This window comes from Rhinolophus ferrumequinum, chromosome 2, assembly GCF_004115265.2.
Source record: "Rhinolophus ferrumequinum isolate MPI-CBG mRhiFer1 chromosome 2, mRhiFer1_v1.p, whole genome shotgun sequence".
Classification (NCBI taxonomy): domain Eukaryota; kingdom Metazoa; phylum Chordata; class Mammalia; order Chiroptera; family Rhinolophidae; genus Rhinolophus; species Rhinolophus ferrumequinum.
The window spans coordinates 46601878-46617260 of NC_046285.1; the positions used below are offsets into that span (position 1 = coordinate 46601878).

General features: G+C 43.4%; 1 protein-coding gene across 1 annotated transcript; it reads left to right on the plus strand.

Moving 5' to 3' along the window:
* Positions 1-7271: 7271 nt before the first annotated feature.
* Positions 7272-12349, plus strand: FBXO40 (F-box protein 40). Its single transcript, XM_033132842.1, has 3 exons — positions 7272-7306; positions 8193-10103; positions 12106-12349. Exons 1-3 carry the CDS (start codon positions 7304-7306, stop codon positions 12319-12321), a joined length of 2130 nt encoding a protein of 709 aa, XP_032988733.1. The 5' UTR covers positions 7272-7303; the 3' UTR covers positions 12322-12349.
* The last annotated feature ends 3034 nt before the right edge of the window (positions 12350-15383 follow it).

Below are 15383 nucleotides of genomic sequence, written 5' to 3' on the forward strand. Positions count from 1 at the left end.
CAGCGAAGCTTGGTCACCACCTCTTACTCATTCTTCCAAGTTCTGTTCTATTTTGCCCCTGGTGCCATCTACGTTGCCCACACGCCACTGGCCACCAACACACAGGTAGCTCTGTGGCACTGTGGTTTCTACAGAATCTCTCAATAAAACGTCAAGATGAGGAGGGTGGGCGGGCACACTTCTCTGGGCCTCAAGTTTCTCTTGTGGGAAATGAAGAAGTTAAGCTAGACCCTTGTAATGCAGGGTCTCAGCTTCCAGCAGGTGAATGCAGGAGATGTTGAGACACAAAAGGAACACCCACGGAGCCATGGATAGGGGGTTCATACCACTATGTTCTCGGTGGCTGCTGGTCAAGACACAGGAAGCAAACATCCGCCAGTACCCCCACAAGGGGTCTTCCTGCACCCCAGTCTCGCTGGTGGCCGGGTGAGACACAGGAAGTAGGATCCACATGATCCACACCATCCACGCTTGCTAATGTCGCCATGGCAGTTACATACAAGACAACAGTGGCGAATGGCCAACTGCTTACAGCTGGTGACCAACTAATAACCAAGCCAACACCTTTCCACATGAGGCTGACAGCCTGGAAACTGCTTTCCTGGCCCTTTCCCAGCAATTCTCTTCTTTCAAAGTGAGGTCGTTGGACCATCAGCACTGTCGGGAGCTTATTATTACACGGGGAAGACTCTCAGGCCTCGTCCCAGTCCTATCATATCAGAATCTGCATTTTAAAAACATTGCCCAAGTGATTCCTACGCACACAGAGGCTTTCTGGTTACAGCCTGATCCAGATTTCTGATTTATGCCTGCAAGGATTTAGAACAAATACCAAAACCCCTGAAAACAGTTCTGGCAGCATTTCAGAGTTTCTGTTATAACGCGAGCCCAAGGAAGTAAGTGTTCTCCATTCAGTGAAGGCTACATTAAACCTAAGAAAGTAGAAAACATTTCTTTTTCTTACTTAAAAAAAGCTCTAAATTAGTATACCTCTGACATCATTACACTTTCCTCCTAAATTCATTTCAAATTACTACTGTTGAAAGAGGTAGCTCTTCAAAATGCTGCCTTCTTTAGAGTTCTACTCAATTTCATGCAATTCAACCCTATTCAGTAAATGTTATTTGAGTGCTGGGAGCAGTGTTAGCCATACTTACTTTGCTCAGGCCCTCAAAAACCACCTCCTACGTTCCTTGAGGACATTGGCAATTGTTCTGCTGGCGCTTCTCTTAGATCTTAGTTGACATTCCAGCCAGAGCTCCTTTTGCTACCCAAAAACTGCTCTCCCGGTCAGAGCACTTCTGCTCCATTTGTGGCCTTCATCAGGATCTCTTCCCCACTCACACCATCACTGTAACTTCTCTCAGGTTGTTTAGACTCCCGCAGCCAATCGCAAGAGAGAAGCTGACTCTCAATTGGCACCTTCCTTCTTTTTTCTTAATGAGCAGAATAATGTAGGTAAACAATTAAATTACAAACTCCAGCCTAGAAAATAAAAAAGATGCCTGCAAGTGGCCTTTGTGGCATCTAACAGGTCTTCCAGGCCTGATGCCTTACGATTTGAATTCCTAAGTACTTAAGAAGTAAAGGCTTGGTGGTGATTACAATGGGCCAAAAGTGGAAGGGACTTACAGGAACCTTACATTCTTTTTTTAAACGTGCTTTGAAGATTATTGAGCTGGAAATGGTATATCCATTGGAGAAAGGGAGAACTGAACATTGGAAGGCCAGCCAAGAGCTGTGGGAGTGATACAGCAGGAAGAAATAGGGGCCTGGACAGGGAGATGACCATGAGAATGACCTTCCTGATAGAGGAATGACTAACAGTTGAGTGAATCTTATATATTAGCCACTTTCCCTACTTTATCACATTTATAAGTATCAATGTGATACTTATAATAACCCTCACAGAATCCTATGGGTTATTATAAGTCCCATTTTATGGATGAATAAATTAGCTTCAGGGAGATAAAATAGCTTGTCAAAACGACTTAGCTAATACATGAGAGTTCTGACTAATTATATCGGGGGTTTTCAGACAAGGCCTCTTTGTGGAGGTAACATTTAAACTGAAATCTAAACGGCAAGAAGGAGCCCATAAGGCCATAGCACAAATAAAGAGCAAGAGGAGAGTTTGCGTAGAAAGAACAAATAGAAAGGCCCTTCACAGGAATAAGCAACAAGGCTGGAGCTTCATGCTCAGGGAGAGAGAAGAGATAAAAAGGCAAGCAGGGGACACTTGTGCAGGGTTTTGTAGGCCAAGATAAGGATGTCAGAGTTTATTCCTTGTGATGGAGAAGCCCTGGAGACTTTAAGTGGGGAGTAATGACCTAATGTTAAAAGTAGATGAGACATGATGATGCTTGGGCTGGGCATATACAAGGTGGAGATGGAAAGAAATGGGTAGAATGGCCCACTGCCTTTTCAAATCATTCTCCAAGGCCTTCCTCCCTAACTGGGCAGTAGTTCCTTTGTGATTGGGGGCACAGTATCAAGCTTTTTCTAGCTCAGTGGTTCTTAGATGGAGCTTACAACAGAATCAACTGGATTGAGTCGGTCTAATTCTGTACGTCTGGCTCAGTAAGGCCCAGGAATTTACATTTCTAACCAGTGGCCAGGTTAATGCTGAGGCTGCTGGTCTGGGTCCCACACTTAAAGGACCGCGATTCTAACTGACTTGCTCTTGCTTATTCACGTACTGCTTTCTGAATGGTCCACACAGCACCACAACCTGCATCAAACAAAGTTTCTGCTCCCCTGCCAGGTTGTAAATACACCTTTATTTATTTATTAAAGTTTATTGGAGTGACAAGGGTTAGTAAAGTTACATAGATTTCAAGTGCACAATTCTGTATTACATCATCTATATATCACATTGTGTGTTCACCACCCGGAATCAGTTCTCTTTCCATCACCATATATTTGACCCCATTTATCCTCATCTCCCACCCCCTCGCGCCTTACCCTCTGGTAACCACTGAACTACTGGCTGTGTCTATGAGTTTTAGTTTCTTCGTTTGCTTGTCTTGTTCTTTTGTTGTTTTCAGTTTTATATCCCATGTAGCAGTTAAATCATATGGTTCTTGACTTTTTCTGACTTATTTTGCCCCTATTTCTTTAAAGAAATATCCATCCCTCAAAACGCATGAAGCTAGCCCTTCCACCTACGCATATTCCACTTAAAATGCATCCGGTACAACGAGTAAAATCTAATTCTGTGTAGATCTTTGAACTGCTTAAGTCTAAATTATATTATTTTGACTGCTATCTCCTCTAGACATGGGAACTTTAAAACATATATCGGAGACAGTGTTTTGCCCATAGACTTGATTGAAGTTTATTTTTAAGAGGAGGGAATGTATTAACTTTTCAGATAGGAAGCAAGAATTTAAAGGGGGAACAGAGAAGCATAGAAACTAAAGGGTGAAATGGCACCTGGATAACCATATATTGGGTCAGGCATAGAATTTTATCAACTTTCTCACAGTGAAGAGTAAATCTATGTGTTTTGATTTAGTAGGTGTTTCATTTTAAACCTCAGAATCCATATTGTAGTGTAGATTTTTAACCCTGAAAACTTTTACATGTATATTCCCGGAAATGTAAAGCCATGAGACCTAGATACTCTTCTTATTCCTCTATTCAGTTGGGGGACAGTATGGGACATGGGACAGAGGAAGACCAAAAAAAAAGTCATCATAGAGATGGAGGTGCTCCTTAATGAAGAGTGTCTGGCTCCTCTACAATCGGGGAAAATTATACATGTAGACACCTTTCTGTGCCCCAACTGAAGGTGGAAAGACTCCCCCCGCCCCCGATAGGCTCTAGTCAAGGGCTTGCTTTCTTCCCAAATCATGGCATGCACCACATGTCTCTGTGCGTCTCTGAGGGGCACAGTGTGATCTAGCAAAGGGGACAGAGTTTGAAGCCAGATAAACGTGAGCCTTTTTGTGCCTCAGAATCCTTGTCTGTAAACTGGAAATGGTAATACCCGCCTCACCTGTTCACTGTGAGGATTAAATGAGATGTTATGTAAAAGCACATGTTAGGGACTAAAATCTTGTTTCTCTTCCTCCTTGACACCCAAAATACAGAGAAATCACTCAATCTAGGAAAGTCAGACGAACTCCATGGAGGATAAGAATCCAATCACTGCCCTGGAACAGAGATTAGGAGAACGGTATCTTATCTCACAAGACAATCAATGATATATCTAATTTGATTAAGTTGGGGCAACATCAATTGGCTCCAAATAAGGTGATAGATCAATTAGTTGTCCAAGTTTGCGTGGTACTAGCAGGTCTCTTGGAACTTGGGACGTACAGTGCTAAACCCAGGAGAGTCCCAGGCAAACCAGGACAACTGGTCACCCTGCTTCCCCAGCAACAGATTACCCAGAATTTTGGACTATCCTTTATCTCAGTGGGAACCATTTCCCCTAGACATACAACACAAAGTTCAGATGTGATTTTTTTATGCCCTTAGGCTATATTTATCTTTCTCCTTCCCTCTACTGTCTAACTTTCCCAAAGTGTGGTCTCTGCTCACTGTCTTTCTGCTCAGTACATGTCCTCTCTCAAAGTCACTTATCTGGTGTAGCTCCAGAGCCTGACAGAGATCTTTAAATAGCAGCATTAAAAAAAAAGCATCTTTGTTGCCTGCATTCATTATTTTTCTTTCCTCTTAAAGGGGTATTTTCAAATAACTTCAAAGAGACGGAGAGCAATAAGGCTCCACAATAAATGTTTCCAGCTTCAATAATGCTGTTCCTAAGAACCATACTTTATAATGCTGAAGGGTAAGAAATGAGTGGGCTGAAAGTTCATCCCCACTGTTGCTCCAGCCAGACACATCCCTGCTGGAGCAGAGTTCTCACTACACACATGGAGCACAGAACTAGCTGGGCCTGCTTTTTACTTCCCAGGAACTGGGCTCAATTTGGTGACAGAACTAGGCAGGCAAATATGAAGCAGGACATTCCTGGTGCCAGTACTTTTTTTCACATAGGTTTATTCCATTTTGTGATCTGCCTCTTCTTTCCCACGTAAAAACCAGCAGGGGACTTTGACTTGGCCAGACTCCATCTTTATTGATAAATATCTTTTATGAATAGAAAGCAGATGGTCACATTCTCCCAGCCAGGGCACAGGTCCTGCCAACACTGGAGTGTGTGCTTAACAGCTTTCCCCTCCCCTCCAAGCAAACACTATATTTTGAATGGCTAAGCGTCCCGCATCACAGCTGAAATGCCACGTTTGCTCTGGCCAGAAGTCTGTATTGTCACCATTGTTTTTAATTGACCTTATGGCAGCATTCGAGGCTATCACTCACCCTTCCCTTTACATCTGGATCACACAGTGTTGACTCTTTTGGCTCTCTGGCTCTTCTTCTCTGGCTCTACTTCTTCCTAACATCCCCAAAGTGGTCATACTTAGCTATGAATTTCATGGCTCAGATTTCTATTTTATGTTCTTACTTCCCCAGTTATGGCTTCCTCTCTCACTTTTAAGTGATAATCCTCAAATCTGCATTGCTCCCGTCTAACCCCTCCTCTTCCCATTCACATGATCTGTCATCACCTCAAGCAACTTGTATTAAACTTGCTGGCGCCATCTTTCTTCCCAAAACAATTTCCTCTTCAGACTTCTATTTTTTTTCTCAGAATTATACCCAATATTCTATCTTCTTGGTTCAAAATCTTGGCATCAACTTTGATTCCCCTTCTTTCCCCATCTCCAGCCAGAAACAAAAATGTTAGTTGATTTTCCCTTGTATGATCTCCTGTCTCATCTTACTTATTTCTATTGTCATCAGTCTTACCCATCCAAGCCTCCATCACATTCTCTACATAGCAGTTTCTGACTCTAGGTCCTCCCACTCCACTATTGCTAGTTGACACCCAGTTACAATGTTAAATGGCTCCTTATTGAATACCAAATAATACCAGATGCTTTAGCCTAATATCGTGTTTCCCTGAAAATAAAAGCCAACCGGACAATCAGCTCTAATGCATCTTTTGGAGCAAAAATTAATATAAGGCCCAGTCTTATTTTACTATAATATAATACCGGGTCAATATAATATAATACAATATAATATAATATAATATAACATAACATAGGACCGAGTCTTATATTAATTTTTGATCCAGAAAACGCATTAGAACTGATTGTCTGGCTAGGTCTTATTTTTGGAGAAACACGGTATTTATGAATTTCCACAAGTCCACAACGGACATTTTTCCCCCAGAAGTGATCTGGAGTGTAGCAGGAATTCACCTAGCAAACAGGAATAGATGACTTCCTACAAGACAAGTGCTATTCTAAGAGTTTCAGGTACTGTATTTAACTCATTTGCTCCTCACAACAGCACTATGAGACACAGGTGCTATTATTATCCTCCCTCACAGATGGGGAAACTGATGAACAAGGAGGTTAAGTAATTTTCCCAGAGTCTCACAACTTCTGACTTGTAGTGCTAAGGTGGAATCCCCTGCTGTCTGCCTCTTAACCACTACACTATACCACCACTCACAAAAATCTGCACTCCTCCCCCCCCCCCATTTCTCAGGGAAAAATCAGAAGATCTGGCAACACATTCCCACATGGGACTAACTGACCAGAGCCAAGAAGCTGTGTTCCCCTGGAGGCAGGGCACCATCTCTTCTGCTTACCAGAGTCTCCACTGAGCCTGCTTCTGGAGTCTTGGGGGTTTGACCCCTGTTTTAGCCACAGCACATCTGAATACACCAGAATAAATGACACATGATAGATATTTCATAGACACTTGTACACTGCCCCAGACCGAGCTGGATATCAGCATGTCCTCGAAGTGGACATGAAGCCCCAGTGGGAGAAAAAGCTAGAAGATTAACTTGGACCAGAGGTGTGTTTGTGTGGGGAGGGGGTGTGGCGGGGTGGAATGTCAGGATAATTGTTGGTAGATAATGGAGAAAAGTTACAAGAAGTATAAGTTACACATTCCATGGTTGGTAAGATGCCCCATCAGAGGGCAGTGTGAGTTAGTAAAAAGAGCACGGACTAGCATGGCCTAGGTTGGAACCTGATTCCATCACTTAGCTGCTGTATACCCTTGGACAGGCTATCTAACTTCTCCAGTTTCCATTTCCTTGACTATAAAATAAGGGCAATGACACCTCCAGGGTGGTGGAAGGAATTAAATGAGAGTGTATGTGAATTCTCTTTGACCCTGTAGGTAACCAAAATACCTTTCTTACTAATAATTCATATTCATATTTTCATATTTCCTCTAGCATTACAAAGCAAGAAGAAACTAGGAAGTTATGGTAAGTACCAGGTGCTTATTGGATCTTCACATTTCAGGGGCCCAGGTCTGGCTTCATTTAGCCTGCAGCCCAAGCAGCTGGCAAAGTTGTCCTTATGGTTGTTGATATTTATTGTCTTATTGCCAAAACAGCGATGTTAGAGCGGCCGCTAGTAGCAATTGACACGGGGTAGGGAGAGCTGAGAGAGATTTGGGAGCAAAGATTTTTAGTAAAATGTTAAAAAGGGGAAAAAATGCAGCAATAACCGAAATGGCTAACAATTCCTTCATTCAGCAAATATTATTGAGTACCTACGATGGTCCAGGCCCAGCGACAGGGGCCTAGGGGATGCAGGTAAGAACAAAACCAGACATGGCCCCTGTCCTCCCAGCACGCCCCCTCGTGGTAGTTGGTTAAACGAATGACAGCATTCTCATTCTGGAGTGTTACTTGGCCATTATGGTGAAAGATTGTAGAGAACAATGAATAAAACAGCCTAGTTCATGTTACAATAGCAAGATGAAAAGCTGGATACAAAACTGAATTATAATATTAACTGTGTAATATAAATTATCCGTAAGCCACAACTCACAAATAACAATTGTCAACATTGTACTGCATGACATTCAGCTTTGTCTTATTCTATTCTAAACACATCCACTACGCAGTACATAGAATAAACTCTTAGAAAATAAACGAGAGAGTGTTGATAGTTGTTACTTCTGAGTTGTGGGATTATGAGTGATTTTTCCTTTTTTCTCTATGATTTTCTATATTTTCCAAGGTTCCTATAATAAGCATGTATAAACTGGAAATAAGTCCATTAAAACACAGTCACAGACACACTTAGAGTTTCTCTCCCAGCAGTCATTTGTTTTCTCTTTCCCCTTGCCTTTGGTGTGTCCAGGGCAGGGCACGCAGGCCTCCACCTGGGCAGCACAGGCATTGTGAGAGATGTTTTAACCGTCACTGTCACATTCCTGTGGAGCCCAATGTCTCCTGCCTGGTGATAAACTGCCGCCTGTCCTGTGGTGCTACCTTCCACATGTGCAAAGAGGCAGAGCACGAGCTCCTCTGCCCCTTAGAGCAGGTTCCGTGCCTCAACTCCGAATATGGCTGCCCCCTTTCCATGTCCCGCCATAAGCTGGCCAAGCACCTGCAGGTGTGCCCTGCTAGTGTGGTCTGCTGCTCCATGGAGTGGAACCGCTGGCCAAACGTGGACTCTGAAACAACCCTACATGAGAACATCATGAAAGAGAATCCCAGTGAGGAGTGTTTGGACACAGCGCTGGCTCTCCAGGACCAGAAGGTCCTTTTCAAATCTTTGAAAATGGTAGAACTTTTTCCGGAAAGTCGAGAGCCCACTGAGGAGGAACCTACTGGGAATGGAGAAGCCAGCTGGGAGGAAATGGGAGGAGCAGTAGGTGGAGTGGATGCCAGTTTGGTACCACATAGCTGTCTATCAGCCACCAAGGAAGAGATGGCAGAACTGAGTCAAGAAGAACGCGAGGTGTTAGCCAAAACCAAAGAAGGGATAGACCTGGCTAAGTTTGACCAGTGGGAAAATATTTTCAGCAAAGAGCATGCAGCCTCTGCTTTAAGAAACTCATCAGCGAGCTGTGAAAACAAGAGCAGGAATGGCCCGGGCAAAGAACAGATTTCCGACAGCAATAACATGGTAGTAGAGGGTGCTGCCCAAGGGAAAGAACCCCAGGAAAACGAGAAGCAGCAAGACTTTTGTGCAGCTGTGGAAACAACAGGGCTTGCCCCTTGGCAGGATGGTGTCCTAGAAAGACTGAAAACTGCCGTGGATGCAAAGGACTATAACATGTACCTGGTGCACAACGGGAGGATGCTTATTCATTTTGGTCAGATGCCCGCTTGTACGCCTAAGGAGAGGGACTTTGTTTATGGCAACCTTGAAGCTCAGGAAGTGAAGACTGTTTATACCTTCAAAGTTCCTGTGAGCTACTGTGGGAAGCGGGCTCGCCTTGGAGATGCTATGTTGAGTTGTAAGCCCAGTGAACACAAGGCAGTAGACACTTCAGATTTGGGGATCACTGTGGAGGACCTGCCCAAATCAGATCTCATCAAGACCACCCTGTTGTGTGCTTTGGAAAGAGAACTCAAAGGCCATGGCATCTCTGAATCCAGGAGCATTGATGGGCTATTCATGGATTTTGCTACACAGACGTACAATTTTGAGCCGGAACAGTTTTCTCCTGGGACGGTGCTGGCTGACCTAACGACTGCCAGCCCAGAGGGGCTCCACGTGGAGCTCCACAGTGAGTGTGTGACCAGGAGACACAACAAGAGCAGCTCTGCCTTTACTTTCACTTGCAACAAATTCTTCAGGAGGGACGAATTCCCCCTGCATTTCAAGAATGTCCACACAGACATTCAGTCATGTCTTAACGGCTGGTTCCAGCACCGATGCCCCCTTGCCTACTTGGGATGTACATTTATTCAAAGCCATTTCCGTCCCCCAGGGCAAAAGGCAAAAGTAATCTATAGTCAGGAGCTTAAGACCTTTGCCATCAAGCCGGAGGTTGCTCTGGAGCTCAGTGAGGGAAGGAAAAACAACCATCTCTCAGGCTGTGGAGGGAAAAGCCAGAATTCTCTAACCAGCCTGCCCTTGGAGGTTTTGCAGTACATTGCTGGGTTCTTGGACAGCATCAGCCTGTCCCAGCTTTCCCAGGTGTCCGTGCTGATGAGGAATATCTGTGCCACTTTGTTACAAGAGAGAGGGATGGTCCTCCTGCAATGGAAGAAGAAGAGGTATTCCCATGGAGGCACTGCCTGGAGAGTCCACAGAGAGGCAAGTAAACACTCATTCATTTATTCATTCCTTCAACAGATATGTATTAAGGGCCTTTTATATGCCAAGCACTGTACTAGGCACTGGGCTTGTACTAGGTTACTGGGAATAAGACATAATTCCCGAGCTCAAGGAGGTCAGTCTAGTAGGGAAGACAGATCTATAAGCCTATAAATGGGAATACAGATGTTAGTACGTGTTTATCTCTACATATGTGTCTGGATATCTTCTGTTTGCTCACATGATCCATTCTCAAACCTTCTCCTCCAAGATCTGTCTCCCAAGAGGTTGATCTCTACAGACTGCCTTGACTATCTCCCTTGCACTCCAGCTTCCAGTTGGGCTAACCTAAGGGGGGTATATCAGCAGGAGGTGGGAGTGAGGGAGAAGAATGAGCTTGACATTTCTGTTCTTCTGGATTCTTCCCTGTATGCATTTCCCCTCCATGACACTTTGCACTGACCATGTCCCTCCACAGAAGGTGGCTATATCACGTGGCTCTCTCCACATTCTAGGTTCCAATGGCCTCTCTCCTCCTTCCCTTTCAGGCCTAGGGTAGTAATATTCCAGATTGTTACTAGCCCAGTTACAGCACTGTGTCTTGTGACTTTCCTATGCAAATTGCCCACGATTTGTATATCATTTCTTTTTTTAAATTCTCTTCAAATTACCCACTTTGAGTGTGCCATCTGTTTCCTGCTTAGACTGATTGATACAGTATGCCAGCAAATTCCCCTCAGTCCCATGTCAACTAATTTTTTGCCTTTGTTGAAGGCATTTTTAAATTCTAAAATAAGTTGATTTCCCCTGGTTCTAATGCCTATTAAATTTTTCAAAAAACTGCTGTATAAATCAAAGAATCTCTCCCTTTGGAAAACTCTCATTCTTTTTTCCCAGTTAGTTTATACTTGCTTAACTATATTATAATTTCTACCACTTTGTACCATACAGAAGTGAAACTCCTCATTCATTGTTCCAAGGTGCTTTAGCATCCTTTCTCATGGTAAATATGTTGGTAATATGAACCACAAATTTATGTGCCCATTTAGGTCAATAATTCCATAATCTCACAGTTGAGTTTCTTCCCAATATGTAGCTGTATACAAACTGGCATTGGGGAGTTAGAGTTGTTTACATCTATTTTTATTGATTTTTACCTAAAATATCCTGCATATTTTCCATTAATCCCTGAGCAGTCTTCAAAAAAGAACGATAAGATTCTCCCTCATTTATACATATCTGCATCCATGTGTTAAATAAATACTGACTACCAACCAACCACGTGTTAGGGATAAACATGAGTGAGACTAAGACCTTGTCCTTTGGCATTTACATAGTTTAGCACTGCCTAATATCTTCCTCTGTAAAGTAAGAGGCAAATAATTTAATTTACATACTAGAAATCCCATTACTTTTTGGCTCATATTTGTCCCCGATTCAATGATTGCTGACCACTCTTGAATATCATCTGGGACAAACTAATTCCCTGCAGAAAGAAAGAGAATTTAGTTGGAGCTAAAGGGTGCTCATATTAAAATGGCTTTTTAATGTAAAAAGGGAAATAGTTCTAAGATCCCAGGAAGCACTTTTCTTACATAGGAACAACGACAAGAAACTGAGAGTGAAGTGGTCATATTGAAAGGGTATCAGGTTTTGTCTACCCTTGTAGCCAGATTTTAAAACTAGGGGAAAGACCAAAGGGTATTTGAGTAACAGACGCCTAGATTTCTGCTAAGATTTCTGTTCTAGTGAGACTCTTATTACTGTCAACATGCAGACTGGTGTTAGTCATTCCAACTGCATGGCTGGCTGAGAAGGTTACCAGTTGGAAGGGGAACTAGGAATTGGGTGCTGGAGAAGGAACTAACAATATCTCTGCAGCAGCCACTAAACACTCTCTGGAAGCGAAGAACAGAAAGGCATTTTCTTATATTGTTTAAATAAAGCCAGCCTGAGGATATTGCCCCAATGTTCACTTTTGAGCTTCTGTCTTTCCCAACAGATCTGGCAATTCAGCAGCCTATTCTCCAAAATCAAGAGCTGGGAGTTTAATGAAGTCACCTCCATGTCTGAGCACTTGAAGGTCTGTCCTTTCAATGTTGTAGAGCACAAGACTGACCCAATTCTTTTGACCAGCATGTGTCAGCCCCGTGAGCAGGCCCGAGAGAGCTTAGTCACCACCTTTAGAGCCAGTCCACGAGGAAGACACGCCAACTAAAGATTCAGACGCAAGCATTCTTGGATTCCCCCTCAGAGTTACTGGAAGTAGGACAGAGTGTGGTTTTGAGGACTTCCCTCTGTAACCTGCATACATGCTTATCTGGGTGTATTGGAACATGTAGTATCCTTCAAAACCTGAGCAGTTGCATAAGGTCTAAGAATTTCCTATGCCCTGGCTTGTACAGTTGCTATAGTGCCGTATTGATGACTTATTTCCTTTCCTTTTTTTTTCTAAAATAAATCAGTCTGTGGAGAAAATAGGTAATTTGAGGCCATCTGGAAGATGAACCCAAACCCTTAGGAGATGAGAGAGCAATGAATTCCATAACCAGCATAAGCCTATGCTTTTGTGGGGGTGCTTTTTGGTTTACAAGTACATTCAGATTTGTGGGGCAGGCAATGCAGGGATGCAGCCTGAGGTGCCTCCCAGGACACCCAGGGTGAAGAGCACAGAGTCTGAGAGTTCTGGAACAGGGGTTGTCTTGACAGTCAAGTCCAGGGCTTGTTTTCAGTTGCCCCACTGCCTCTAAGTCCAGACAGTCTGAACACAGCCCGACCCGGTAGAGACCTTGGCTGAGCACAACGCCCTGGAGGATGCCATAAACCAAAGGATGAGAGACAGAAATGAGGTCATGGAGTTTGTTGTGTAGAATCTTAGCAACACATAGGACAAGCTTCACAAATGAAGAAGGGTCTAAAGGAGATACTATATTTATGGAGAAAAGTAGGACAAAAGGCCTTAAGCCTATATTTAAACATTTTAATAAAGGCTTAAGAGTCAAGGTTCTTTTCTTCTGAAAATTGTATTCTCGGTCTAGATTAGGGAGAGCACAGGCATAGCCCCGCACCACCTGGGCTACCTGAAATGACCTCAGGATGCTAACAACTTCAGGGTTGTGCAGAATACACAGAGTAGCCCCAGGAGACCACACGTTTGGCAAAGTCCAGACAAGGCCCCCTGCAGACTTGGGGGCATCAGTCACAGGCCCAAGACACCACTTGAGGATCCCATGGGTGATCTTGGGAAGAAAGACACGTGCACATAGTGGTTCCCTATAATTGCTCATATCTATTCCTGGGCGTGAGTCCAGACTGTCAAAAATGGGTAATACTGCTGGTTTTTGGTAACAGTGAATACTCATGAGAACAAAAGTGAAAGAAAAATACAAAATAGGAACCTACTTCCCTAAAGCAGGGTTTCTCAGAACTGTTGACATTGTGCACTGAATAATTCTTTGTCATAAAGGACAATCCTGTGTGTTATAGGATATTTTGCAGCACACTTAGCCTCTATCCATAGATGCCAGTCGCACCCCCACAGCTGCAACAACCAAAAATGTCTCCAGACATTGCTAAATATCCTCTGAAAGCAAAATCACCCTGGTTGAGAACCACTGCCCTAAAGGAGGACATACTAGTGGCAGTAAGTTAGGATAAGCTTTTTATGCAGCAAACTCTTAGCTCACATAGTTACCTACAATGGTTATGATTTCATCAGCAATTCTTTATTGAGTACATAGATTTTAGACATATGGTGATTTTAGGTTGGGAACCAGATGGAGCTGATTTGCTTGTTGTGCCTTCAGGCCCTTGGGTCATGTGCAAAAACATAGCCCTTCAGCTTCCTCCAGGTGTAGCTACAGCCTGAAAATTTGAGCTATTTATCTTGTGTTTACAGCCCTCTCACCTTAGTTGGTGCCATTTTCCCAGCAATCCTAGCAGTCCTCAAGCAAGTGAGAAAGAAGAGAAAAGGAAGACAGGCATTGTGGGGAAGATGAAAACAAAGAATTGAGCTCCTCGCCCCCACAAAAAAAAAGAATGTAGTTGATCTGAATGCTTGTTATCACCTGGACCTCTCTCTGAACTTGGTCTGGAGCTGGTGTAGATGAAATAGATGACACCTCTGAGAAGAAGGCATGAGAGCAAATCCCAGAATAGAAGTATGCTCATTTTTTCATTATGATGTGCCACTTCGTACTGTAACTCTATTTTTCCGCATCCTCATTGTTTGGTTCATATTTCACATTTGTATATAAGGCACCATTTTCTAAACCTATCACTAGCGTATGAGCGAAGATTTTATTCAGTGAAGATGAGTGACTGGAAACAACTAAACACTGAAATGGGAAAAAAGGGGAGAGTCCTCCAGGGATCAATCAGTTCATGTGTTTTGAATCTGGCCCTTCCTGTATGGAGAAAGAAAGCTCCTAAAGTTCACACTAGGTTTCTTATTTTACTAGAAAAAGAGAGCAGGGGGAGCCATAGGCCAAGGGTGATGAAAATCGGGGGCTACTGCTGTAAGATAGGTGAGAACTATAGGGAAAGTGAGAAAGCAGGGGGCTTTCCCTTCACAATCTGGGTGGCAGGGGGCAGGCCAGCGTTCAGTAGAGCAGTCAGGGGAGGGCCACACTGCTCTGTGGGCTGCACACTTCTAGTCACACTCTACTTTCCTAGGTGCTGCCTTCAGAGCAATACTGAATTGAGCAACATCATCAAACACATTTTATATCTAATTGTATATGTTGCAGAAAAGCTGTGTACTGCAACTTATCCCACTGGTCTACACAGACAAGCACATTTTATGGTGAGAGGGCAGTTGGAGCGAAAGGGAAACATGTAGACAGACTGGATTAGACAGAAGATGGTTTGGTTAGTGAGATAAGGCTATAGTGAGCAGTATGAGCAACAAGCATTATCTGACAGTGGCAAGACAGCTAGACAGGGCTTCAGAATAAGAAGGAGCTGAGGGGAGTGAAGAGGGACTATATCCAGGAGTAGGAGCCTGGATGGAGAGTTTTCTATGAGCAGAGCCCTTGATGAGTATTACCACCAACATAGTTGGTGCAGAGTACAAATCAGCCAGACTTGGAGGGTAAGGTCTACAGAACTGAGGCAGAAAAGGATCTTGTTGCCTTACTAGCATAAGAATCTGGAAAAGAAGTTTCTGTCATATAATAAAGGGAAAAGTCAAAAGTAAAGTTGGACTTGGAGATGTAACTGGAAAACCAGTGTAAAATTCTGATCTACGTGTGATGTCAAATAAAATTGAAGAATGAGATT